At 37.1% G+C, this 25,618-nt stretch overlaps 1 protein-coding gene across 1 annotated transcript in view; it reads right to left on the reverse strand.

Annotated features, from left to right (window-relative positions):
• Positions 1–25,251, reverse strand: part of MALRD1 (MAM and LDL receptor class A domain containing 1) — a 233,366-nt gene extending 208,115 nt beyond the window's left edge. The window contains exons 1-7 of the mRNA XM_063176389.1: positions 25,089–25,251; positions 20,434–20,574; positions 16,429–16,523; positions 16,186–16,347; positions 12,128–12,221; positions 8,385–8,528; positions 4,677–4,834 (exon numbers count right to left, since the gene is read on the reverse strand). Coding sequence (XP_063032459.1) covers positions 4,677–4,834; positions 8,385–8,528; positions 12,128–12,221; positions 16,186–16,347; positions 16,429–16,523; positions 20,434–20,574; positions 25,089–25,251 — 957 coding nt within the window. The remainder of the gene's footprint in view (positions 1–4,676; positions 4,835–8,384; positions 8,529–12,127; positions 12,222–16,185; positions 16,348–16,428; positions 16,524–20,433; positions 20,575–25,088) is intronic.
• Between the last annotated feature and the right edge of the window lie 367 nt (positions 25,252–25,618).

Here is a 25,618-nt window from a genome sequence, read left to right on the forward strand (position 1 = left end):
TTTTTTTAATCTGTAAAGCAAGCACACAGAGTAACATCAAGCAACTTTTACTCATGAACTGAATTACCTTAATCTTCCCATTTTAATTCCACCTCTTAAGGGTAACAGGAAGAGTGCTACATATGGTAAGGCTCCCTTTATGTAGCCCTTTTGATTCAATAATTTGGCAGAAGCATTTCACACTCATTTTGCTTCTGGTCATGATCCTGCTTGCAACATACTGAGGCATAAAGGAGAGAAGGCAGAAATTTGAACTTTATATACCCACATAAAATCTTTTCAAGAAGCAGTTGCAAAATAGAGCAAAACCAAAAAGACAGAAAAAACCTGCAGGAAAAGTTTAGGCTATACATACAAACACACTCACTATTAAAAATATCAAATACTGAGACTCCTTTTAGGAAGCTGCAAAGTATGGGTCATACCTTTTCCAACAAGGATATTACAGAATTAGTGGCAGTTCAGAAAAAGATGCAAAGCAGGATAAGAGAAATGGAGAGTCTCTTGTATGACGAGAAATTGAAAGTATAAAAACAATTTATCTTACAGGAGATTAATAAAAGGGGTTATGATAGGCATGTGAAATGTTATCAGTACTATAGACAAGGACAGTTATCTTTTTTCCTGTTTTATAATATAAAGAGAGGAGAAATGTGCTGCCTACTGCTTGATAGGCTGTGAGCCAGCAGAAGGACATTGGAATTATTTGTGATGTACAGACAATTAGTGCTCTTTTCTTACCAAGGCCATTCTGATATACTAGGAAAGCTGGAAGATTAATTCCCCATTGAACATGTGTTCAAAGATCACAAAAAACAAAAAAAAAAAAAACAAGAAAAGAAATTTTGGCTAACTGCAAGACGATGCCAAGGGAACACACTAATTTCAAACACTCAATGACAGAAGAGATCAAATTGGATAAAGCACATGGCATACTTGATTTCAGAAATAAAAGTCAGCTGTGAGTTTCTACTTTAGTATGGGATGTATTTGTTCAATTCTTTACATGACATATTCAGCAAAAGTCTTTCTATATTGAGAACACCTCATTCTGTGTAAAACTTGCTTCATTTTACTAAATAATTCAGCTTCTAAAGGAAATCTTTCAGCCTAATCATATCTTAGGCACATATGAGATACAGAAAAGGATGTACTAGGAACCATACTGCATGGAAGGTTAAAACCATAGCCTGTGGTTAAATTTCTGCTTTTATTTAACATGCTCCCTCCCCACCTGCATGTACAGACCCTTCAAACACATTTGTATATCTTTTGGGAAGCAATGTATTTGCTGAGTATTTGACTGGATGCACCTTGATACTACAATTTTGCTCACATTCAGGTAACAGCTTGGAAACCCAGCCCTATGACCATTTTTCTCCCAAGGTAATTTTACTACAGCAGGAGTAAATAGCCTGTAGCAGTAAACTGGAGTTTTCTGTCCAGTAGCCAGACCTGAGACTTTTATTTACACTGAAAGCTGTAAATCTCCTCAGATGAAAGAGTATTTTAAGCAAATTTTATCCTGTGATTTTATACAGCTCTAAAAATTCAACAATATCATTTCCCTTCCTCACAATACTTGTAGTATTCATCCTGCTTGTCCTATTCTTCCACCTCTTTGCTACAAATGGGTTAACCCCTCTAGCACATTCCTTGTGTCAATAACCTTTTTCCAAAATATGGAAGGTGTTGCTTTTCCAGTACTTTCCTTCAAGATTTATTTTGGTGATGCAGGGGAATGGTTGCTCAAGACAACTTTATTCCCCCTTACTGTGATTTATTACTATCAATAAACAACCTTTTGTAAAGCTAAAATGGGCAAGAATTGTTCCTTTTCCCCACAATGGTTTTTTTTTTTTCTGACATAGTGCTGCTCAGATTTGAAGGATGGAAGAGAAATCCCAACTTTTTATAAAGGTCTCCATCTATAAAATAATTTTATCTTTTTTTTTGACATTTCTCTATCGATACCTGCACTGCTGTGCAACTGCACCCATTATTTTGTCCCTACTTCTCTTTTCAGAGAGTAATTTGACACAAAAGTTTTTTTACCCTCCCACAATGATTAATCAACTTTACCTTCTGCAGAGGAATATACTCACATGACTTTTGCAAGTGTTGTTGAGCACATAGAAAAATTTTAGTGGATTAGGATATAAATATACTTGCATGTATAAGCATTAGTTGAAATTGCCTTTTATTGACTAATTTCTGGATTTTTCAAATCCATAAAAGATGTAAAGATTAAGGCAATAAAAGGAAGAAAAATAAGCCCATTACTTAAAGGGAGTAACAAACACGTAGTGAACAGCAAGTGATAGACTCAACATGATATTATTTGGTTTCCATTTTTATTTTGCTAATTGAATGTACAAACTGGGCAATGAGATTCTGGAGAGCAGAGCCATGGAAAGGAACCTGGGGGTCCTGGCCCATGGCAAGCTGAACCTGAGCCAGCAGTGCCCTGGCAGCCAGGAGGGCCAACCCTGTCCTGGGGGGCATCAGGCACAGCATGGCCAGCAGGGCAAGGGAGGGATTGTCCTGCTCTGCTCTGCTCTGCTCTGCTCTGCTCTGCTCTGCTCTGCTCTGCACTGGGGCAGCCTCACCCTGAGTGCTGGGGGCACTTCTGGGTGCCACAATATAAAAATGAGATTTAATTGTTAGAGTGTCCAAAGGAGGGCCATGAGGATGGTGAAGGACATTGAGGGGAAGCCGTGTGAGGAGCGTAGAGGTCTCTTGGGTTGTTCACCTTGGGGGAGACTAAGGGAAAACATCATTGGAGTCTACAACTTCTTCATGTGGTGACCAGTGACAGGACCTGGCATCACTTGCCTCTAAGAACAGTACTGAAACTGTACATTGGGTATAATTCAGTCCCAGAGTGTTGGGCCTGTCAGTGTTGGGATTTAGAAGAGTTATTCAAAGACAAGAGGTTTTGATCAATAAATAAAGTGATAGGATGTGCAGGAAGCTGCAAGGTACACACAGTTGAGAGGCTGTTTTGAATGGCAGCTCCCAGGACAGAGGCTCTGTTTTCTTCCAGGGTCAGAATAAGCACTCAGCCCTCACTTCTGGTTTTTAATATTGGCTAGTTTTGACAATTCATTTGTCTTTCATAAACAACCTAATGATTCAGTAGCAAAATGTGAAAAAGCCAACTCTCCCTTCATTTCAGTTAAAGAAGTCTTAAACATGAGTCTGTATGTTGTTTTATTTTTCCTGAAACTACCAGCAGAAGCTCATGTTCCTGAAGATTTTTCTGGCAAAGTTTTCAGTATGAGTGACTCACACCATCTTTAAATAAGTCTGTGTGCAATAAATACACTTCTGATTTCTGAATTTCTGATTTCTGAAGGAAAAATTCAATAACTAAAACGTAGAAGGGCTAAGAGAATATGTGGAAACAGAGGGGACTGATGTAATAAATGCCAGAAAATTTTCTTCTAATGAGCATGTAAGGACCAGTTTATCAATTAATTCAATTTAGGTTCTCAGTTCTATGGGAACTCATATGTCAGTTCTCTTATGGTTTTCACTTACATAATTTGCTCTGTTTTCAGGGAAAAACAACTCTTGGATTGGGTCCATTGATGCTACTTAGCTGAACTGCTGAAATCAATATTCCTATTCTGTCTCAAGGTTGCTGAGAGTGTCACACCTGGGGATTTATTGGCAAGTACTATGGCACAAAAATCCATGCATTCTGACCAGAACACTGATTATGTTACAATTCCCTGACACAGCCACAGAAAAATACAACTATTGGCTTTTATAAATGAAACATGAGCAAAAGCCTGGAGTTGTTTTCATGAATATTCAAAGACACAACCAGGAAGAAATAAATTGTTTCCATTACCTGTCCTAATTTTAAGACCTTTTGATTGTGTTATACTTTGGGATTTTTAGCTTCTAATCTTTGTGAATGAAATTGATCCAGTATTTAAATATGTATATTGTTGTGTGATAAGAATTCACCTCCAGCACCAAGATATGAGAGCCATTAACTGTGTGAGAGCAGCTCTACTGATCTTGCTTTCATGAAGTAGCAGTGCAAAGCATCAAGACTAACCTATCAAACCAGACTTCCAAAAGAGAGCATCCTAATAGTAGAAAGTCTCACAAGGTAGGGGAGGTAATAAAGATGGAAATAGCTACCAATGCTCAACTGACATGTGTGCTTCATTCTGGCAGGGCTCTTTTATCTACTAATAGGTAGAAGAATAGAAAAATTACTGCTCTAACACTTGGGCAAAGCAAAGCAGGTGTTTAATCAAGAACTTTCCAGCTATCCTGAATTAACAACTGTTTCTAATATGTCTCCATAGACAAAAGCACCTATTTTCTTAATTCCATAACAGGAAGAAGGCTAGAAAAGCTATTACTATAGATTCCCCCCCCTGAAATCTCCAATTGATTTAATTCTGTATTAGTTGAGTTTGTCCTTGAAGCCTTATTGCAGAACATTCACCCATCAAATCAGTTCATAGCTGAGATGGTGAAGATCCAGGCTTTGCAATTGCACAGACCAGTGGAATTAACCAGTAACCAAGTGAGTTTGTGTACAAACTGACTCAGGGGACAGGCATGCAGCAGCGGGTGTGTCTTGCATTTTGTCTGGTGACACCTGGACTGCCACACCTTTAACTTTTGGAAATGAACACTTTTCTACTTACCTGGTTCAAAAGCAGAACTGCCTTGAGCACACTGCGATCTGCCATGGAGTAATGAAACTGAAAATGGCAATTCTTCCTGGAGCAACGACACATGGAGCTGTTTAGATGGGCCCTTTCATATAATGCCTTGTCATTAGCTTCTAACCACTCAAAATGGCCTGAAGAAAAAATAAAAGGACATAAAGGTCACTTCTTCACAAAACATTTTTTTCTCAGTTGTTACAAATAAGGACTGGTCTCATGTAATTCCACCAAAGACCCATTCCAGCAAGAATGAAATCTGATCTTCATGCTGATGGTGTGACTTGGATATCATCTATTTCCTATTAAATAGATAAATATATATATCTTCATTTTACTCACAGATAACCCCAGCAACCACGAATCACATCAGCTGATAGTATCTCAAGTTTTAATTTGCATGCTTAAACCTGCAAGAAGTCCCAGCTCAGCCTCCTTACATTTACAACCACTCAATATGTAATGACAAATATATGTGGAAACTGGGCTTTCTTCCCACTGTGGTTTTCAGGGAATATGCTTTTCACAGCAATGTTTAAAAAACAACCAAAGAAATAAAGGTCATCTGCACCACTGCTGCAAGAAGCAGTCACATCTCCACCATGTAATCAAGGTCTTTACTCCTCAGACAGAACTTCTGCAACAAAGCATTGGAAGCATATTGTCTTTCCATGTGAAGCAGAAAAGCAATTTATGCTCTGCTTGACCTACTGGCCCTTATAAAAGCATTCCTACAGAGATCAAAGGAGCTGTCCATCCCCTCAAGAGCATCTATTAGTTTTCAGAAATAAAAAGGCTAAATATTTTTTACTAAATATATCAGCTCTTTCCCCTGCTTCTCGAGTCACTGAATATTTTGCTGCCTTCTGCAGCAACTATTACAATAATAAACAAGGTCTGATTAAAGGTTTTAAGTCTGCGGTTTCTATGTTTATTTCTCTAAATAAAACCTATCTCAAATACAAATGTTACACAATCTCAAGGTAAAGGAAGAAAGTGTCATTTCATCAAAAAAATGCTCATTTTAATAAAAAACTTCTATAAACATTATTTTCCTTTTGTTGCCTGTTTACTCTTGTGTTATGCAATGATTTACACTGTAATATATTCTTTAAATTTCCTAGAAGTTGAGCTTATAACTTCATGCCACAGCAACAAACTTTTATATAGGAAAATATTGTAGATTAAACCCAGATTTCTCTTTCACAGACATGAACAAGGCATCTACATGTCTGTGACTGCTATCTTGTGCATAAGAGAAATAGGCAACACTAGAAGGTATGCTACCAGTTGTTTATCTAGCTTCAGAGTTCTCTGATGCCATTATAAAACCAATCAATATTATTATCTGAGCCCAGGGATAATTAACACTATTTCCTCTCTTTCCTTTCAAGAACTTGAATCTTTAAAAGCAGGGTAAAGAGGAGTTGACATGATGTTTTGACAAGAAAGCAAGTGCTGTGCTGTAGATAAACCAAAGTCCTATGGAGCCTCCAGAATGAGCCTGTATCCAAAATGACATGCTTACTCTACTTTGGGGAATGTATTTTGTGAAAGTATTGTGATTGCTTCTGCTTAATCTAATGTAAAAAACATAAACTATGGAAAATATAATGGCATATATGAAGCATACATGAAAAATTAAAAGCAACAAAAAAGTACTTTCTGAAAAGTACTACAGGGGAATATAAAACCTCTGTAAGAACTTTTGACACCAGAGGAATTAAGAGGAAAAATTATAGATAAATTGCCTACAATACAAAACTAGAGAAACAAAGAAATAAAGCAACAAAGAAAAAAGTTCTTCCAAGGACAGAAAGTATTTTATTTAATTTAAGGATATCAGCAAGGGAGGATTATTCAAAGGCTGTAAGAAATATTTTCTTTATAAATATAGTTGTTTATAGTTATAGTCTTCTTATAGTAGTTATAGTCTTAATAATTTTATTTCTTAACTCTCTTCTATTTATAGAAGTAAAAACTTTGATCAAAATCATAATAGAAAACGAAGTCAAGCTTTATTTGCACTACAAGTTTGAGCCCTCAAGCATGGAATTTTTGCAGTTTGCATACCATGTCTTTAGTTTATAGAACTTGTTTTATATTCAACCTCTTCATTTATGTCTCAACACATCTGCATGAATAGAAAATACTGAATGTATTGAGAAGTCAGCAACCAGAGTTCAGATTTTTCAATACCTTTCAATGTTAATGATGAATTGAATTCTATTGTTGTTTTGATGCTTGTTTCTTCACACATTTTCATTTTTTTGTGTGACTTAGAAGCACAGGGAATTTCCCTAAGCAGGTGGGGAAGTTCAGCCTACTCAGTTGCCTGTGCATATCCATACAAAAATGCCCAAGCACCCCTGCAGGAAATATTTCTAAATATATTCTCTTTCCATAGACAGTGCAGTAATACATTCCTGTAAAAGCCTTTACAGAATTTCAATATCTTTCGTGTTCTCAAGATTGCCCTAAAAGGAAAATCCATACCCATTACCAGCCCTTAGGATGTCACGTTAAGGTGTGGCACAGATACAATGACTTTCAGGGAGGTTTTTCAAATAAAATCAAATTAAAAGTCTCTTTTTTGTGGAAAATAAAGTGGAAATTGTAAGATGATATGAGTCTTCTCTTCACATTTAAGGGGAAAATAATCTGCTTTACTCTATGCTCTTCATTATGCATACCTGCAAAAATTAGTTTTAACATAGTGTATACACTCAGGCACTTTTCCTTGCTATTCAATAACAATTTGACTTATGGCTACTAGAATGTATTGAAATGCATACTAATTTTTTTGGAATAAAAACAATATCTAACATTCATTCAGCTTCTATCAATGAGAGGTGCTCCATTTCTGTGGGTTCAAAGTTCAAGCAGTAATCCCCACAATATCAGTTCCTCAAAGCTGCACCACAAACTGTACTATTACAAGTAGCAGCACTTGACCCCTCTGAAGGCAGCCTCAGTACACAAGGCAAACACTTAGCAGGCAAGACAATTCCATCTCACAATTGAACACTCAGAGATTTACATCATTAAGCTTTCAAAAACCTTTCCCATAAACCAATTGAGACATAATACACAGTGACTTCAAAAACAAGGGATGCTCTTTACTTCTTAAAATTGCATCTGGACTAACTGTATTCATTTTAAAGCTAGGACACTATTTTCCAGAATAATTGTTTATTTACATTTGCCCTAATAAAAGGTTTAAAATGAAGTTCCAGGCTGTATGCTCAAGCAGAATAGTGCTGCACAAGTCAAATTGCCAAGCATCAAAATCAAAACAAAGCAGAAAGACACACACAAAAGGGCTGGGGCATAGATGAATTTGATTTGATTTAATTTAATTTCACCAAATTCTTGCACAGATCTCATAAAAAAGAATAAACTGGAAAATAAATCAGCTATTAATTTAATAGAATTCTTACATTAAAATATTTCATGAATACCTGAAAAAAATCATTAATTCTTAAAATAAAATATTTATGTCTTACCCAGAAGGAGTGTTCATGATGTCCTTATTAAACAGCCAAAACAAAACCTAATTTACATACAAAATATACACAAGTACTTTTCGTAGTTTCATTCTGTTTTGGCATTGAGGCACTATCTTGCCATAAAAAGTACTATATTCTTCATGAGAGCTAGTAATTTTGAGTCAAATCAAATGCCCACCTTCAGTACTGTTGCTGGAATCCTCCAGGAAGGAGCAGGAGGCAATCTTGTGCCCAGCTTGCAGCCGTGCCCCCTGAGCAGGCTCAGCTGCCTGGTCTGAGTGCCACTCACACAAGCCAAGCTCAAAAATGGAAATCTGTGGTACTAAAAGACAAAGAAAAACAATCACTTCCTAAGAAGTCATTCTTTATGAGACTATTTCCAATTAGAGATCTATGCTTATTAAACTCCTTAGCAACATTTCTGCTTCTTCAAAAGGTTGTCTCAAAAGCCCTGTGTATCCCTGATTGCTGTCCTGCACTTCAGCCTGCCACCTTTAAATATTCTAAGAAATCATTCCCTCAAGACAGATGCTTCTTTGAAAGCAATGGAGTGCTATTTATGTTAGCCAGTCATCACAACCTTCATGAATTCAATTCCGCAGAGAGAGTTGCCAGGTAACATAAAAAATGCCATGTAATAATAAGAAATACCTATTTACTTTTCTAGTTGATAGCTACAGAAAAATCACCCTTAACAGGTTAAACTCAGCAGCATCTCCCCAATACTTGTAAGAGAATACTTCTTTTTAGAGACAGAAAGGTTCTGAATGCATCACCACATATTTTAGAGGGCTTTTAACAGTATGCCTGACTAATCTAGCTGCCTCAGGATTTTAAGCAGGATTGCACTGTGACAATGGAAGTTCCACTTCTTAATGTTATTGCAGGGAAAGGTAATCTCCTGGTTAAGTCATATTATTAAATAGCAGTCAGGTTATCTCAGAGAAAACACAGAGATTCCTAACTGTATGGAAAAAACAGTTTCAGGTTAGTTCACATAGATGTTACTGTCTCCTTCATCTGAGAGGCATTGTATTATTTACATTACTGACACTTCAGTGAATGGGCTGTCCAGGCAGTGCTGCAAACCTTTCATTTCTTCCTTGTTCTAGTGCTGAATAAATGTGTGCTGCTTTCAAACCATGTGTATTGTGTGAGAAAGAGCTTGTCAAAACCTTGTATCCCACAGAAAATGCAAAACTCCACAAGGGTCTGGAAAAGGATGGATCTTGTCAAATTTCAACATTTGCAAATTCTTTCAAAAGGAATCAAGGTCTTCATTTAACAATTTTGAAGTATTGACACAAAACATTTTGAGTCAGTCTGTGGGGTTTTTTTCTTTAATTTAGTTTATATATTTTTGAGGGTTTTTTTGTTTTGTCAAAATACCCATTTTCTAGCTCTTAATGCCACAGCACGTCAGGCAATAGTAAGATTAGTATTTTGGATTTTCTGACTCCCATCCCTGTAGCAGTTCATCTCAAATACCTGCTCCTGTAATATTGAAGGCTACGTCTCAGCAGGATTAGAATTAACTAAGGAATTAAGTTTAAGATTTTGTCAGTTGAAGTATTCATATTGTATTTTTGTCAAAATTTATACATTAGAAGTAATACATAAATGATTACTTCAGTTTTCCTGAAAAAAACCCATATATTTGCAGTGAGGCTTTGTCACTTCTGCATTACAAGTGACTTAAGGAGGACAAAAGCCTCATTCTCCCTTACAGAATTCCACTTTCATGCCGTGGAGCTCTTTGCTTTCATCTCAACATAGAGATCAGAAGGACACTCTTAGTGGAGTTCTTCACATACATAATTTTTTGGAAATTGAGAGAGAATTCTGCAGAGCAGCCACTTGGATAAGAATATGAAGCCTTTGAACAGAAGGTCTACTAAAGGCATAAGTAAAGGAGATTTTGCATTATGTGTGTTTCAGAAAATGACTTCATATTTTCTATTTCACAGCCAAAGTTTTTTTTCTGTAGCTCATACTCAAACGTATAATAAAGAGCTGTGGGGGTTTTTAGTGATAACAAACTATGTGGCAGCTGTTGGGGAAACTACAAACTGTAGAGTATCTTAAATTGCTATACTGATGATGGGGTTTCAGTTGCATTTTTTTCAATGCATGAAGTTTAATCTTTAGCAGAACCGGACAACAGACTGAAGTGGGGCAGTTTGGGAGACAGGGGAGAGATAGAAGTGAAGAAAGAACCTAGTGCATAATGAGATTACTTTTATATTTAAGCAGCACAGTTTGCATCAAGAAACTCTTGAAAGCACAAAAATTTAAGATATTTTACTCACAACCTTAAAGTCATAGTCATGCTAATGAATACAAATGCCCAGATAATCTCTTTTGTGTATTTGTACTGGGAATAAAAATCATGAGGAATACATTTAAAATTCAAGTTTTAACTAGGGGTTTCATGAAATTAAAGTGGTCTTCATTAAAAGTCTACTTTTCCAGACATTCCATAAGGACTAGAGAAAAAATTATTTCAAATTCAACCAACCATTAGTCTGACCTTTTGTTTTAATTATTGGAAAATGTTCAGTAGTAACATTTCTCTTTCAGGGAGAAAATTAAGATTCTTTGACCCTGTTTTTTGGCTGCTGTGAGCCATTTAGATGTCACCTAATGAAGTTGACTTCTCATAATGAGGAAACACAGGATAAGAACTGGCTCTTATTAGAATATACCTGAGGCACTTAACAGTGCAGCAGCTCAATCTGTGAGGCACAGCATGGAGTTCAACAGCTGCCATGTAAGGTAAGTTTAACACCTGGATTTATAAGATATGGTGAAAACATATATCAGTTTCCTTTTTTTCCTCTTCCATCTCTTTGAGACAGTGTTTCATCTCATGGCTGAGTTTATTTGGTTGGATATTTTTTTTAGAAGAACTTTGTTAAAAACTCAATGTATTTTTACAAACAGAACTCCCACAGCAACTGGTTAAACAAGTACATGTGTAGAATTATAGAAATCTAAATATGCCTGCTGGCATCATTAAATTAGGGTCTATATCTTGCTCTTAATGTGATCTGCTTGAAATTGCTTAGCACTCTTACAGACTGATACCCACATGCATCTCTTTTCAATAGTATTTTCCTACAGGGAAATCTAGAGAGCATTATTTAGGATTATGGTACACACAAACCAACCATGTAACCTAGCTTAGTTTGTGTCAAACACTGCTTTTAATATCTCAAGTTAAGTTTAAAGTCTTAACACTCTGTGCCCAGGCCAAGAGTAAAAGAAAGAAAAACGCAGGAGCCGCTTTGAATCAGCGCTGCACTCACCTGAGGATGTGACAGAGGTGCCAGAGGGCAATACTCTAGTGTAACACAGGGCAGCAAGCAACTTAATTTATGCTAGGATGGGTAGCACTCCTTTTCCATGAAAATACATTGGGTTGAAAAGGGAAATAGGAAATGTTTTGCTGCAGAATCCTGACACGCAGGGATGGTCTGAGTGCAGAGGTGACCAGCCTGACATTACAGCTCTTGGATGTAGCAGAGCAGAACAGCATAACCCCACTGCAGAGCTGAGGATCAGGACCTCCTTGCATTTAGAAATACACGAGTGCCTTGGGAATCTTCCTGGTCAGCTCCAAAGCTTTGCCCGAGCTGGCTGAACACATCAATTCTTCAGCCAAAACCAGATCTTGTTTACCCACTGAGCCCTACATTTATAATATATTAGATTTATTAAAGTATTGTCTTTCTTTGCAATTGTGTTTACATGTGAAAAGACAGATGATTGTTTAGGGAAATGAAAATGAGCCAAATGAAACCACTTACAGAGTTTAAAAAGCCTTTGAATAGCAAAAAAATTCCATTGTCATATCTCTTCTAATCCAAGGAAAAGATTAAATGTAAAATGACCTGGCTGCTTAAAAACAGGCATTCTTACCATGTGCTATAGAGCATCCTTCACTGAAGGTGATATCATCAATGGCAACACTTTCACCTTGTCTCTGGGTTTCCACCATCCCCGAAAAGATAACCTAAAGGGATTAACAGCAGATCAACAAGAAACAGAGTTTATCAGTGTCACAGACAAAACAAAAAAACCACACAGTATATGCCAGTCAAGTCCATGGAGTATCTATTGGAAATATGAGAAATCTAATCACACATTTAACAATTTTGGAGGATTATCATCCTGGCTTTTTGACATATCTGTGACTTTTTCACCTGAGCACAGATAGGTAGTCCAATCATCTAACTCAAGATTAAAGTAGAATTTAACAGGCAGGATGTGAAACTCATAATAAAATGCCTTAAAATCTAAGCAAGGATCATGACAGCTAAAGAGCAGACAATAATGGCTTGACAAAACACAAAGGATTTTGTGTTTTGTCAAGCCATTATTCCACCAGAGACTAGAAATATGAACATTTTCTGGCTGATTTCAGAGTTTCTCAAAAACCTGGAAAAAAGTCAGAGCAAAAAACCCCATTATTCAGAAGACTTTCATCACATTTTAGGCAAAACAAATCTTGAGGAGTACTTGGTTGACAGCTATTCTGCTCCAATGTTACAACAATGGGGTTTTTTCCCCCCACCAAAATCTCCCGTACACAAAAAGTTACAAATATTTTACTTTTCCATCTTAAGGGCAGATTTCAATCCACATTTGTAAATGCACAGACTATTACACTTTTTCTGCACTGGTGTACAAGGGAACTGACTGATCAATAGCAGTCCTTGGGAAAGCACAACAAAAACATACCAATCAAAACAACCCAACAAAATCAATCTTATGAATAATGTTCCTAAAATATTCCCTAGCCACATCTTGGGATGAAGCAGTTCCAGGATTTTCCAGAGTCCTAGAGGCAGAATCTACCTAGAGGTACATTCTGACTCTCATGAAGGAATTCACAGTGTTAGCAATAATTTTTCAACCATTACCTTGAGAGTTCAGCAACAATATTGTGCCTAGTTTAACAGATTGATGCAGAAAACCCATAAATTACCAAGAACTGAGTTTTCCACTATACAAGATGACACAGCTTATCCAATGAGATGACCATTATGTCATAAATTGGAATTTTTTTGAGTGGTGTAATCTTTTGTCTTTTGTTTGTTTTACTGAACCTGCAGCTGGCTTGCACAAGAATGGCAGCCATACCACCTTCAAAAATATGTTTATGTGAATGAACTGCAGCATCTTGGAAATTTGCTCATTTGATTTGTTTCAGAAAATGGTATTTTGAATTCTTGAATTCTGCTGCAATGATATGTGCAGTTAATGTGTACTTTCATGACATCACCACAAGGACAGATAAGTTCCTAAAACAATATAGTGCACTATTTTATAATCAGAAACAGCAGAAATATTATTTAATATCAAGGATTTGAAAGATATTTTACCTTTGCACAGTGATGTTTCATTTTTAATTCAAAATTTATTTCTTAATAACTTCATTTAAAATATATATCTACTGATAGCTTGCATTTGGGATTTCATAGTCAGATTTTATTATATAGTGAGAAAAAGTGGTTTAGACAATCACTAAAGAGGGACCAGCTTACTTTGCTGGAGCAAAATCAGAGGCTGCTTCAAGTTCATATTCCATCAGAGCACACAAATCTCTGTGAACCTGTTTCCTCAAAACTCATAAACAGTCTCTCAACTTCCCCACTTCCAGAAGATAATAATCCTGGATGCCTCCACATGCTCTTGTGTTTAAAAAAGATTATCCAGGCATTGTCTGGTGCAGACACCCAGCTAACCTTCCCTAAGTTCATTCCAATAATAACCAAAGTGACTCACACCCAAATTAACTCCAGAAAGGAACCATTCCGTTTTCCTTCTCACACAAAGTCTAGAGCTCTTTAAGCTCACAATTTGGTAACAAAAAAAAAAAGTCTTTGTGGCACTCTTTGTTCATAGCTGCAATGATATTTATCTATGCAATATCTGTGAGCACCAGATCAAATGAACGTTGCAGCTCCATTGGTGGCATGGAAGGTGCAGTGGGACTGCATGGGATCCCACACGAGCCGGGCTGGCTCCACAGTGCAGCCACAGGAGCAGATTGCAGCACAGCTCAAAGCACGAGGTGAAACAGTGATCAAGCATAAAGACAGAAATTAACCCCAAGCCTGGAACCCTTTTCCTTAATGAAGTCTGGGATACAGATATTTGTCCTCAGTAAATCAGAGCAAAAGTAGCTTGGAGAGAAAACCATGATACAGTTCTCCAAAACTCAGCCAAAACAGACATACTGAGCTTTCTGCTTGTTCAGTAGTTAAACCACTGGCAATCTCTGCATCTCAGAACTCCATAAAATGGAGATTTTTAAATGCCAAACTAAATTCTGTCTTCCATAAATATAATCTAGACTCTTAGTAGGAAGAGACATAAGTGTTAAACAGTCGACATCAAAATGAGTGAAGAAAATAAGCAGTGGAGATTAAGAGGTAGGTTTTAACTAAAATCTCACTTCAAATGTATGTTTAAAATTGAAAAAAGTGCTAAAGCACCCTATTTCAAAGTGATTTGTACATCCAAATAAAAATTATTTTTCTCCCATCATTTTCTGCCCCATAGAAACATTAATAATCAAAACTTTATCTTGAAAAATGCCACAGCTATCCCTGTAAGCTTCTCATATAAAACAAGTGCAAAAGGGCAAGTGAATTGCATTTACTTGTGTGACAGTGATATCTTGCAAGTTGTCACTGGAGCAAAACGTGCAAGCAGAAGAAAATTTGCTCAGCTTCAGACTCTAGGTTTTGAGAGGTTCTGAGCTGTATTTCTTAAGTCAATAGTAATGATTACTGCAGTAAGTTTGACACCAGCTTCTGTACTCTGCCCATCAGTTCGCTTGATAGAGGCCAAAGGATAACCAGGTTTGCAAGCAATAATCTAATTAGGATTGGACCTAGCAATTCAGAGGAAGTAGATGCCATATTATATTAACCATTCCCAGACGAATTCAGCTTTCCAAGTAATACAAAAGATGAAAAAATAAATCTAGAAGGAAACCCTTCCAATACAACCTCAGATTGCTGTACAATCTTATCAGGTAGAGGCAAGTTACTGATCAATAACAATGTTGGTACTTATGTTGAGTTGGGTACAGGTATTTTGCAATATACTTTCTCAGAAGAGTTGAGCAGGCCAGTATTACTTCAAAAATCAAGGGTCTGTTGGATGCTTTAGCACAATATGGAAGCCAAGTAATTATGGTACTCATTTGGGTTATGGAAACGAGGTTGTGCTGCAATGCCGTCAGGCTTGCACGCTAAGCATCTTCACAGTAACTGCTGTAGCAGGAAAGGCCTCTCATTTTCTTCTCTGCTCCCCACTTTCTCTCCAATATTATGCATAGCAGTGAGTGTACAGCACTCACAATATTATAGCCCTAAGTTACATTTACTGTGCTAATGTTTTTTGTAAATGCACATGCAAAAACATTTAAATAGCCTATGACATTTGCATTGCTTTTCAATAGCTTTGAGCAAAATTAAACCATTTGCATGTGTTCTGTGACAGAGGCTCAAAGCTGCAATTAATAGTTAAGTACAGAATTTGTCATCTGCAATACCCCTATAAAACAGTATCTCATAGTATAGAATGCAGCTTCCTATATAAATGAAACCTTGAGCTTGTCAGTCCAGTTAGACTGAGGCTAAGAGAATACTCTACTGAAAGTTAAGATCACAAGTATCTCACCTGTATGGGCTGGTAGATAATTTACGGCTCGGTGAGACTGTTTTATTTAAGACACATGCACAGTTTATGCAAAGTTTGGTGTCAGTGTTAACATCATTAAGAGTTAAGAACAAGCTGTATTTGTTAATGCAAACTGTGATCTCCAAAATGGCTTTTTTCTATTTACCTCATGATAGTGCCTTCTTTTCAATTACAAAATATTTAATGCTGACCTATTAAAAAACCCCACCATTTATAAACCATTTAAGAAATGTCCTTTAGAGTAACCTCAATTTACTAACCTCAAACTTTTCGGTGCTATTGATTGTAATGGTATTTACGTTCCACTGGTTTCGTAGCTCTCCTGAAACTTGCCAAATGTTTGTAACAGTATCTTCAGAGAGCTTTTGAAGCCCCACCATTAATGTTCTGCCCATTTGACCGACCCAATAATGGAATCTAATCTAGGATAAAGAAGAAGGTCTGATTATTCCAGGGAAATACTATGGCAAATAGTGTAATACAAAGAATGTGCATCAAAATACCTGGCAAAGGTGTTCTTCATCAGTTGGAAGGAAAACACTTGTCCTTAAAGCTGCAGAAGAGGACTGCATTTCAGACGACAATGAGAGGAAATAAGCTATTAAAAGGAATAAAAATAGAAAACTTAGAAGCCTGGGAAAAAAAAAAAAAAAAAAAACAACAATAAAACAAGGAGAGCAATATGCACAGGTATAAATTCATAACTAAAAAGCCAACTGGAGTTGTTTCCCCAGAAAAGATTAATAGCACTTGTAGCCATTGTGATCCAAGCTTTTTTCCGTATTCAATATTGTCACAGTGTTACTCCATTTTCCAGCTAAAATTTTAAGCAGGATTCCAAAACATTTCATGTGGTGATATCTTGAATGCTCAGCATTTTGGGACAAAGTGAGACTAACTCAGAAAGCTGATCCAAAGACTTTAAGCTCCAATGATTGAGTACATAATCATAATATATTTAATGCCCAAATGTCCAACTGCTGTAAACAACAATACACATTTATCATGGCAGTTCAGGTCTTTGAGGAGGTGGTGGAACATGGGAGAGAAGACTGTGGTGTTTTTATAGGTTTAAAACTGTGGTGTCTGGGTTCTGGCTGCTCAGAAAATTGCTGTGAGAGAAAGACGTGGCATCACTGTATATTCCCAATATAAAAAGTTTTCCTAGTGATTTCAAAGCTACCATTAAAGATGCCATTATTATCCATTTACAAAACAAGTCCTTGAAAGTGTAACAGCTCAAGAGGAGTAAGTGAACTATGGTTGTTGCCATGCCCTTTGACTGATTGTGTCTCTTCGTGACAATATTGTTTCAGGTCCCATGACAGATGGGACAGACCACCCTATTTCAGGATATAAAATACTGTAAGTCAAAATTTGGCCCTTCCTGAGCACAAAGATTCCATAGATGTTAGATGCTGAGGATACAAGATGAAAAATAAAGAATAGAAAAAGACTTGATCTATTTTTAATTCTTTTTGTTCCTTTCTCTTCTCTTCCCCTTCCCAAACTCCAAACAATGCCAAGTAACTTGTCCTCTGACATTTACATGAAAGGACTAAGATGAAGGAGAAAAAGGCCAAGCAGGACTAAAGGAAAAAAAGGTCCTAAAAATAAAGATTAATACATTCACCAAATATCAGAGGATAGATCAAAACATCTAAGCACTGAATTTATTAAACCACCCACCTTGACCTCTCATCCTGGTGTGGGACTGGAGAGCCCCTGATGAAGCTCCACCAGCCCAGCTCAGGGCTGGAGCCAGCTGAGCAATCCCCCACAGAGGAGCATTTTGCAGCCTGCTAGCAGGGCAATGGCCTTGCTGCCCCCAGGTTTTGGACCTTTTCTGACTGCTCAGGCAGCGCTTTCAGAGCTGCCAGCTGCAAGGGCATTGCTCCTACCCACAGCAGATGGCTTGGTGTCTCTGCAGAGCCCCGTCCCTGACTCCAATCTGTTCCATTGGATGTTAGCTTCCATGAAAATTTGAAATTTTTTCTTTTAGTTCTCTAAAGATGGATGTGTCTAAGAGTAAAAAATTTATTTTTCACCTGCCACTGGAATTTAAAGTTTTACACAGATAGGGAAGAAATACTAATTTTAAGAAATCCTTTGAACAGTCATTTCACATTACACCTCTGCATAAAGAATAGTTTCATCTAGTAAAATCAGGTTGTGGGTTTTGGGAGGGTTCTTTTAAAGTGGTTGTCACTGTTTTGTTCAATTACTTTTTCAGTGAAAAAAAAAAGATCCATGAGAGACAGACCTAAGGAAATATTTTGGGTTCTAGTAAATGATTACATAAATCTTCAAAGGAGTTAAATTTACCAAGGGATCTTTGCTTTTCTGCTAATATGTGTGTTTTATCCTGATGGCAGGAAGTCTTCCTTTTAACACTCTACCATAGGGCATACTCTGCTCAGTTGTCATGATAGAGAATCATTTCTGTGTTTTAAGTAGGAGCCAACATAAAACTGATTACATAGTCTATTGAGTCACCAGCAGTGGGAAGACTCAACTCACTGCCATAAGAAGATAAATATTTCCTAGGCAATTAGAATCACCATTTAGAAAATGAAAGTGCAGTTTATACATTTTCCAGGCAGAAAAATAGAAGCAAATTAATACAATGCATTTAAATCTCCTTGGCTATTCAGTTCACCAATCTGAGAATGCAGCCTCTCAGAAAGCTGAATAGCTACAAGTATTTGAGCTTCCTGCTACCTGGATAAAATTACTTAGATTAACATGACCACTGCACAATTCAGACCTGGCAGATAAAACAGTGACTGAAGGGACAAAACAAGTAAATGTGAACAATAAGGGTGACTGAACAGTTTGCTGCAAAAAAGCAAAGACTTCAGTTCAGGATTCTCAATCTTTTACTGGCTTTGGCTGTCTGTATAAGTTACATTTATCCTTAACCACCAGTTTTTAATGATTATTAGCATCTTTCTGGCATTTTTTACATCCTGATGTGGTATGGACTACCAATTCTAAAATGAACAAATTCTAAAAGCTACAACTGCAGCAAGACTGTTACCTGGCTAACTTTCTTTTCATTCTAGCCAAGAGTTTGGTATATTTGAATTTCATGGTATACTTTTGGGGTGTTTTTAATGTGTTTTTTTTTATGAGAAAAGCTTTATTTTACGACTTGCATACTTGAAATAAAGCTTGTGTTTATGAAAAAGGTTTGGTAGCTGCTCACATTTTTGTGCCAACATTGGTTTAAATCAATATTTATTTAAGAGCAACCTTATTTTTGGAAGAATAATACACACAGCAGGATGTGCTTCTGAGATACACACAAGCAAAAACTGAAGTTGCTAAAAGCACATCACATATAAAAAATTTCCTAATTGCGGAGTATCATGAGAATTGTCCACTGTGAAATGAGAATTTGCAGTAAAATCCAGAATGGGGTTTTGGTTGCTGTTTCCTTAATAAAAAAATAATTTAAATTTGGGTTTCATTTTCATCTGCTGATTTCTAAGCAAGTTTTCCATACATTCCCCTAGAAACCACCAATTAATACTCATTCTTATTGAGAACTTCTACCTGTTTGGTGGCTCATGCAATGTGTAGGAAATGCTGCTTTACAACTGTGCAAATTTCCACATTCCCAGATCAACATGGTTTGGGAATGGGGTGCAAAGCACCTGGGCTAATCACAACACTTGCATCCCACATAGGATTCTCTTGAACATCCTCCAAGGCATGCCTGCCTTCAGGTTCTCACCATGAGGGCTCCCAAAGCACTGCTTGTGCCCAGGAGGGATGAGAGGGTGTGGGTGGAAATGAAGGGAAAGAGAATAACCAAAAATAAGAAGAGAAATAAACAGATACTGTATTACAGTATATATCACAGAAGGAAAAGCAGGGGTAATTTGGCCATAGGAAAAGTATAAAGGGTATATTTTGTCTGAAGACAGAGAAATTGAATGAATTACTTAGTTGAGAGACACTCTTCAAGGTAAAGTAGAATTGTAAGAAGATTTAGGAAGAAGCTGCCTCAAAAAACAGGCTATCAAAGCTTATCCTGTCTCCAAATACAAAGTCCTCTTTCAAAATATTTGGAGTAGTAATATTAGCCATAGATGATAGATACACACACTCCAGGCATTTACCAGTCCAAGAAAACACAAAAATACCTCTCTAATTTTATAAACTTTGCAATCATGAAGACTGAATTTATCACCTAATATCTCCAAAACAAGCAAAGATCACTCTGGTAGGTAAACACATCTTTTGAAACTGATTACTTGCTCCTCTATAATAACAAGAATTTCTTACTGAAATACTGTCTTTCTCCTCCCCTTTCCCCCTGGAATTCTGGGTTATTTTAATTGCAATCACCTTAAAGACACCTCAAAAGACACAAGTGCTCAGGAAAAATGTGGCAGAATATAATTGAAAATCAAGAAATTAACAAAATCTAGTAAATTAAATAGAGAACTACATAATATGTAAGAAACCATGGTTTCCCCAAAGACCATGAGGAATCTTACCACTCTCATTCCCATTGTGGTCAGAGTATGGGGGTCCCATTCCAGATCGACCATTTCTTCTTATCCAACCAGGCTGTAAATTGAATTCAGGAAGAACTTTGCATGGATTGCTTTCAAAATCACACTTGTTCCAGGAGGAACCTGGATTGAAGCAAACAAACAAAAAATTGAAAGCTTAAAAACAGAAGCAAAAGAATATTTTTTTTCAGCATCAGTTGCTGTTTAGTTGACATATAGAAGAAACGCTCTGAATAGTGTTTCTGGGAAAAAAGTGAGAAACAACAGAATGTTTAAATCATGAACAAAGAGAAACAGTGCAGTGGAAGAGAGACAACTGAGAATGAACATTGGGAAAAAAGCCTCAAACAAACCACCAAGTCCTTTCTTCACCAAACCAAATCCAAACTCATCCATTTATATTTTATTACTATATGTTCTTCTCATTACAAATATGTGTGTAGTTACCTTTTCATAGGAAAATCTCCAAGCTACTATAGTTTACGTGCAATGATTGTTCTTAAAATACACTGCAGCCCTAAGGTGCAAAATTTTTCCAGAGTTCTTGCAGAGAAAAACTAAAAGTTAACGCTAGGATGTAATCAGAGAGAAAGTTTGATTTATTTTTTTAATTCCACGTCATTCAAAGAAGAGACACAATGAATCCTCAGAATGGCATAGTCCCCACTTGCCTTTCCTATTTCTTATTTCTTCCAGTACATGTCACAGTGTGGTGAGAAAGGAGCATTTTCCCCCTTCCAGATTCCCCTGTAGAGCAGTGGAGGTTGGAAAAGGGAGGCAGAACACCTTTCTGGCACCAAGCCCAGTTTGGTGTACGAGTTCATTCAGGCAGTTTGAGACAGGTATGGGGCCAGATCAATAATTGCTTACTGAAGGACAGGGGTTGGCTTCTCACAGGTGTCCAACAGCCCTTTCTGTATGACATCCAAGCTGAATGGAAGTGCTTGGATGTGCTTGACAGGCTGGACAGCCCCGTTCCTTGAAGTACTTCTTGTAGTGATGGGAGGATTTAATTAAAAAAGAAGTACAAGTAGATGCAGCTGTAAAGAACAAACTTACTGCAACCCCAGCCCAAGCAGAGTGGCCAGTATGTGGCACTGCCTCCAGATTTTGTGTCCTGTGTGGAAACTTTCAGTTCCCCTGCCCTTTGTCTTACACAGCAGGGGAAGGTGGCCAAGACTCTGCCTTCTAATTGGGATTCTGCCTTCTAATTGGGATTCTGGTTAGACACGGGAACTACAATGCCTTCATACTCCCCTTCCAATTCATGCCCATTCCAGGCCCCTGCAAATGATTTTGGTCTAGTCTGTATTATCATAATTCATTGGTCATTTTAAATAAAGTTGCAACTGCAGCATTGATAATCACACTACAATGTTCAATTTCATGACTTTCATATTCATAGCAGTTCACTGCAACAATTAATTACAATCTTAGGGGAAAATAGAAATAAATAATTCACAGAAGCATTCCAGAATCAAGTTAATGTGTAGATTGGCTGAGTCATCAACCAACTTTTTATTGCTGCTTTTATCCTTTAGATCTTTAAGTGGCTAAAAGGCATTTCAGAGGTTCATCAAAAGCACTAACACTACTGAAGTATATCTGCTTGACATTGCATGAAATGCACCATATCACACTCAATATTTCTTCAAGAATTTTCTCATACCCGAAGAAACAATTGCAAATTAATATGCATGAAATAGCAAGAATTGTAGCATTTTAAATTTAAAAGAAATTATAATCCATCATTATTTTTCAAGGTAACATACATTTTCACAGAAAATATAACTTCAAAGCAAACTGATGTAAATTTGCTGGAAGATAGATTTACAAAGGTAACATCACTGCATAGAGAGGAAAAGTTCAGAAGGAAGAAATGTGTGGGATTTTTTAGATAATTTTTGCTGAGTTTCCTGTGAACAAAAAAAGAATCTAAAGTAATTTATAAGAAAAAACTCCAAGTCTCATAGGAACAGACTACGCTTAAGGTTCTATTTCAAGTGTGCATGTGTATAAAATATCAGTTTGGAATATTCTGGGACAAAAATATATAAGAGTATTTAGTTATCATTCATTTCCTGGCAAATATTTTGCCAGTATGAAGACCAAATGAACAATTAAAAACTGGAATTCCAATTTTTATATAGTTTCACTGAGGAGTTTCCTTTCATCTGAGCAAAGCCCAGGGAAAAGAGCAGCAATCTGTCACCAACATGAGACCAGGAGCTGAAATTTAAGCAGAAAAATAATTTTGCAATAATCCCAAAGCCCAAAAAGAGTGGCAGCAGGAAAAATCTTCAATTTGACTTCCTGATCTGTATTGTCATGTCTGACAGCTGAATTATCTCCTGAAGTAATCCAGAGCATTATCCAAGCAGTCCCAGCTTGCAGCCTGTCCCTCAAAGCCTACTCCTAACCCTCTGGCTCGTTGACATTAAATGCAAAATAATTTCATATTTAGGGCTTTTACAAAGGCCATAGACTCATACTGGTCTTTGGAGAAACCTTTAATTCTCTACTTTCATATAAGCATTTGTCTATAATTCCATTCCCTCAAGAGACAAGTGTAAAAAGCCTCCATAAACAATAATGGAAGAATCCACCTCTTGTTCCACATTCTGCAGGCACAATAAAAAATGCTGCCTGGAATAAATGCCCTTTCCAGAGAAAACAAGACCAAGCACAATGAGGATTTCACAGCTATTCAGTGGAACGTAGCTCATCCACCCCTTGTGCCAGTGATAAAAATAGATGCTAACCTGAGATGTGTTAGACATGCCAGGGAATTCAACAGGCATTTCAGCCATTGCCATTTAATACATTTTTCTACAGCACAGGAAACTTACAAAAATGTACTGATATCCAATGCAGTCTTAATAATCATCTTCTTAGCAGGGAAAGTAAAAGCAAGTATCCTAGAGCTGATTTTAGACTCCTGCTCCAAACAGACCTCTGCATCCTATTTGGATATAACAGGGAGTTCTAGCAAAGGAAAATCTTTCTGTGGTTGGACACAATTGTAATTTAAAGAACCCAGATTTAAGTTACTGCTCTTTCTCACAGATTTCAGGTGAATTCAGTGATTGGTAACATGCTCTAATTAGCAGGTTCAGTGTGGACAGACAGGTACAGGCTCATCTAAAGACCGTCTGTTCTACACTTAAAGTGAAATTTGAAAATCCCAACAAAGATGGTAACTTCCTTTGTTGCATAGTGAGTAGGAGAACTTAGATAAGATTTCTAGTAAGAATTAAAATTTTTGATAAATCCAAGCTCTTCTTTGGACTCAAAACAAAAATCCTCAAGGAGATGGGCCACGTTATACATGTGTCCTGGTTTCAGCTAGGGAAGAGTTAATTTCTTCTCAGCAGCTGTTACAGTGGATTCAGAATGACAGTGGTGCTGATAACACGCTGATGTTTCAGTTTTTTGCTAAGTCATATGTATCCTATGGCAAGGATTTATTTTTCCCCTTTGTCTCCTGCTCTGCCAGTGAGGAGTTTGCAGGGCTGGCTCAGCTGATCAGAGCCTGGTGCTGATAACACCGAGGCTCCAGGTATGGTCTGCATGGGGACCATGCACTTCAGTGTTGGACTCAGTGATCCGTGTGGGTCCCTTCCAACTCAGAATATTCTGTATTTCTGTAAAAAAATAAAAGAAAACCACCAAAACTGGGGCAAGGGGAGCATAGCTGGGAAGTGTGATGCCCACTGTATAAACTGGGGGGAGTTAGCTGGAAGCACAGCTGATCTGGGATCAGGAAGGGGCATTTGGCACCAGTCAGTGAGTGGCAAGCAATTGTATTGAAGAAGTGTATTTTCCTATTTTTAATCATTATTATTTACCATTATTACCCTTACCATTGTTTTATTTTACTTTATTTTTGTTTTCAACTAATAAACTCATCTCATCTCAACGCACAAGTTTTACTACACTTCTCCTCCCTATTCCACCACAAGCAAGCAACTGTGTGCTGTTTCATCTCCAGCTGGAAACATGATGTGAAATTATTTGCAGCAGCATTTTGTAGTACAGTATTCCAGAAATACTAGAATTCTGATGCAAATTTACTCAGAGAATAGCAGTTAAAATTCACTCTCACTACTTAGGTCAATGCCTTACAGGAAATAGCACCGATTGTATTTGTAACCAAAGCATGTGACAAAGATTAAGCTAGGATAATCAGTTGCTAATCAGTTCATGAATACAAGGAAATTGCCACCCTTGTCTAGACAAAAAAAAAAAAAAAAAAAAGAAAAAGTTGCAGCTTATACCTTGGTATAGGTATTTAATATTAAATCTGAATTCTATCAAACAAGTTTCCCACAAATTAAGGAAAAAAGTATTACTTGCTGAATCTTCATTGAATTTGGATGAGGAAACACTTGTTTTGCAATGTAACATCCATATGAAGACTCGTGACAGTCTTGCACTTCATAAATGTTGAAAAAGAAGAAAAGCATGAAAAACCAAACTGAAGCTAGAATAAGCTTTTCTTTTAAAAAATGAAGAAAAAAAAAAAAAAAAAAAGAATTCCCAAGCATTTTTCAACATAAGAACACGCCCCCAAGTTCTCTCTTCTGTCACATTTGGTTACCAAACTATCACACTTCTGCTAAGCCCACCAGACTCACCTTGTTTGTCATTCCTGCTGTCCCCAGAGCAGCTGGTGGAGATGCACACTTCCCCAGGTGCAGCAGAAGAGCCATCCCCACGCTGGCACCCACCTGCTGCGGGTGGCTGAGTGTCCACTGGAGCAAAGCAACACAGCACAAAGACGTATAGGAGTCTGTTCATGGGCTGTGCTACTATCCGAGCCTTCACTTGGAAAATAATCACTGAAACTGCCTAGTACTGGTCATGAAGTGCCTTTTCCCAAGCTGTGTTTACGCACATCTCTCTGGAAGATGCTTTTAGAACCTTTTTCTTGATCTGCAGCTTACAGGAAATCACTGGTTCTGCAAAGAAGCGACTTTCAACCTGGTGTGTCTTAGGATAATATTTAACTGGATATATCATCTTATGACTAAAAAATATTGGCACATGCTATGGAAGTCAACTGTATATCATTAACTTACTGATTGGATTTATTGCTCAGTGGTTTGAAAATATATTAGATAAGAAAACAACAGGAAAACAGGGTAGAATTACTAAATGACCGACA

The sequence above is a fragment of the Melospiza melodia genome, chromosome 1 (assembly GCF_035770615.1).
Source record: "Melospiza melodia melodia isolate bMelMel2 chromosome 1, bMelMel2.pri, whole genome shotgun sequence".
Classification (NCBI taxonomy): Eukaryota; Metazoa; Chordata; class Aves; order Passeriformes; family Passerellidae; genus Melospiza; species Melospiza melodia.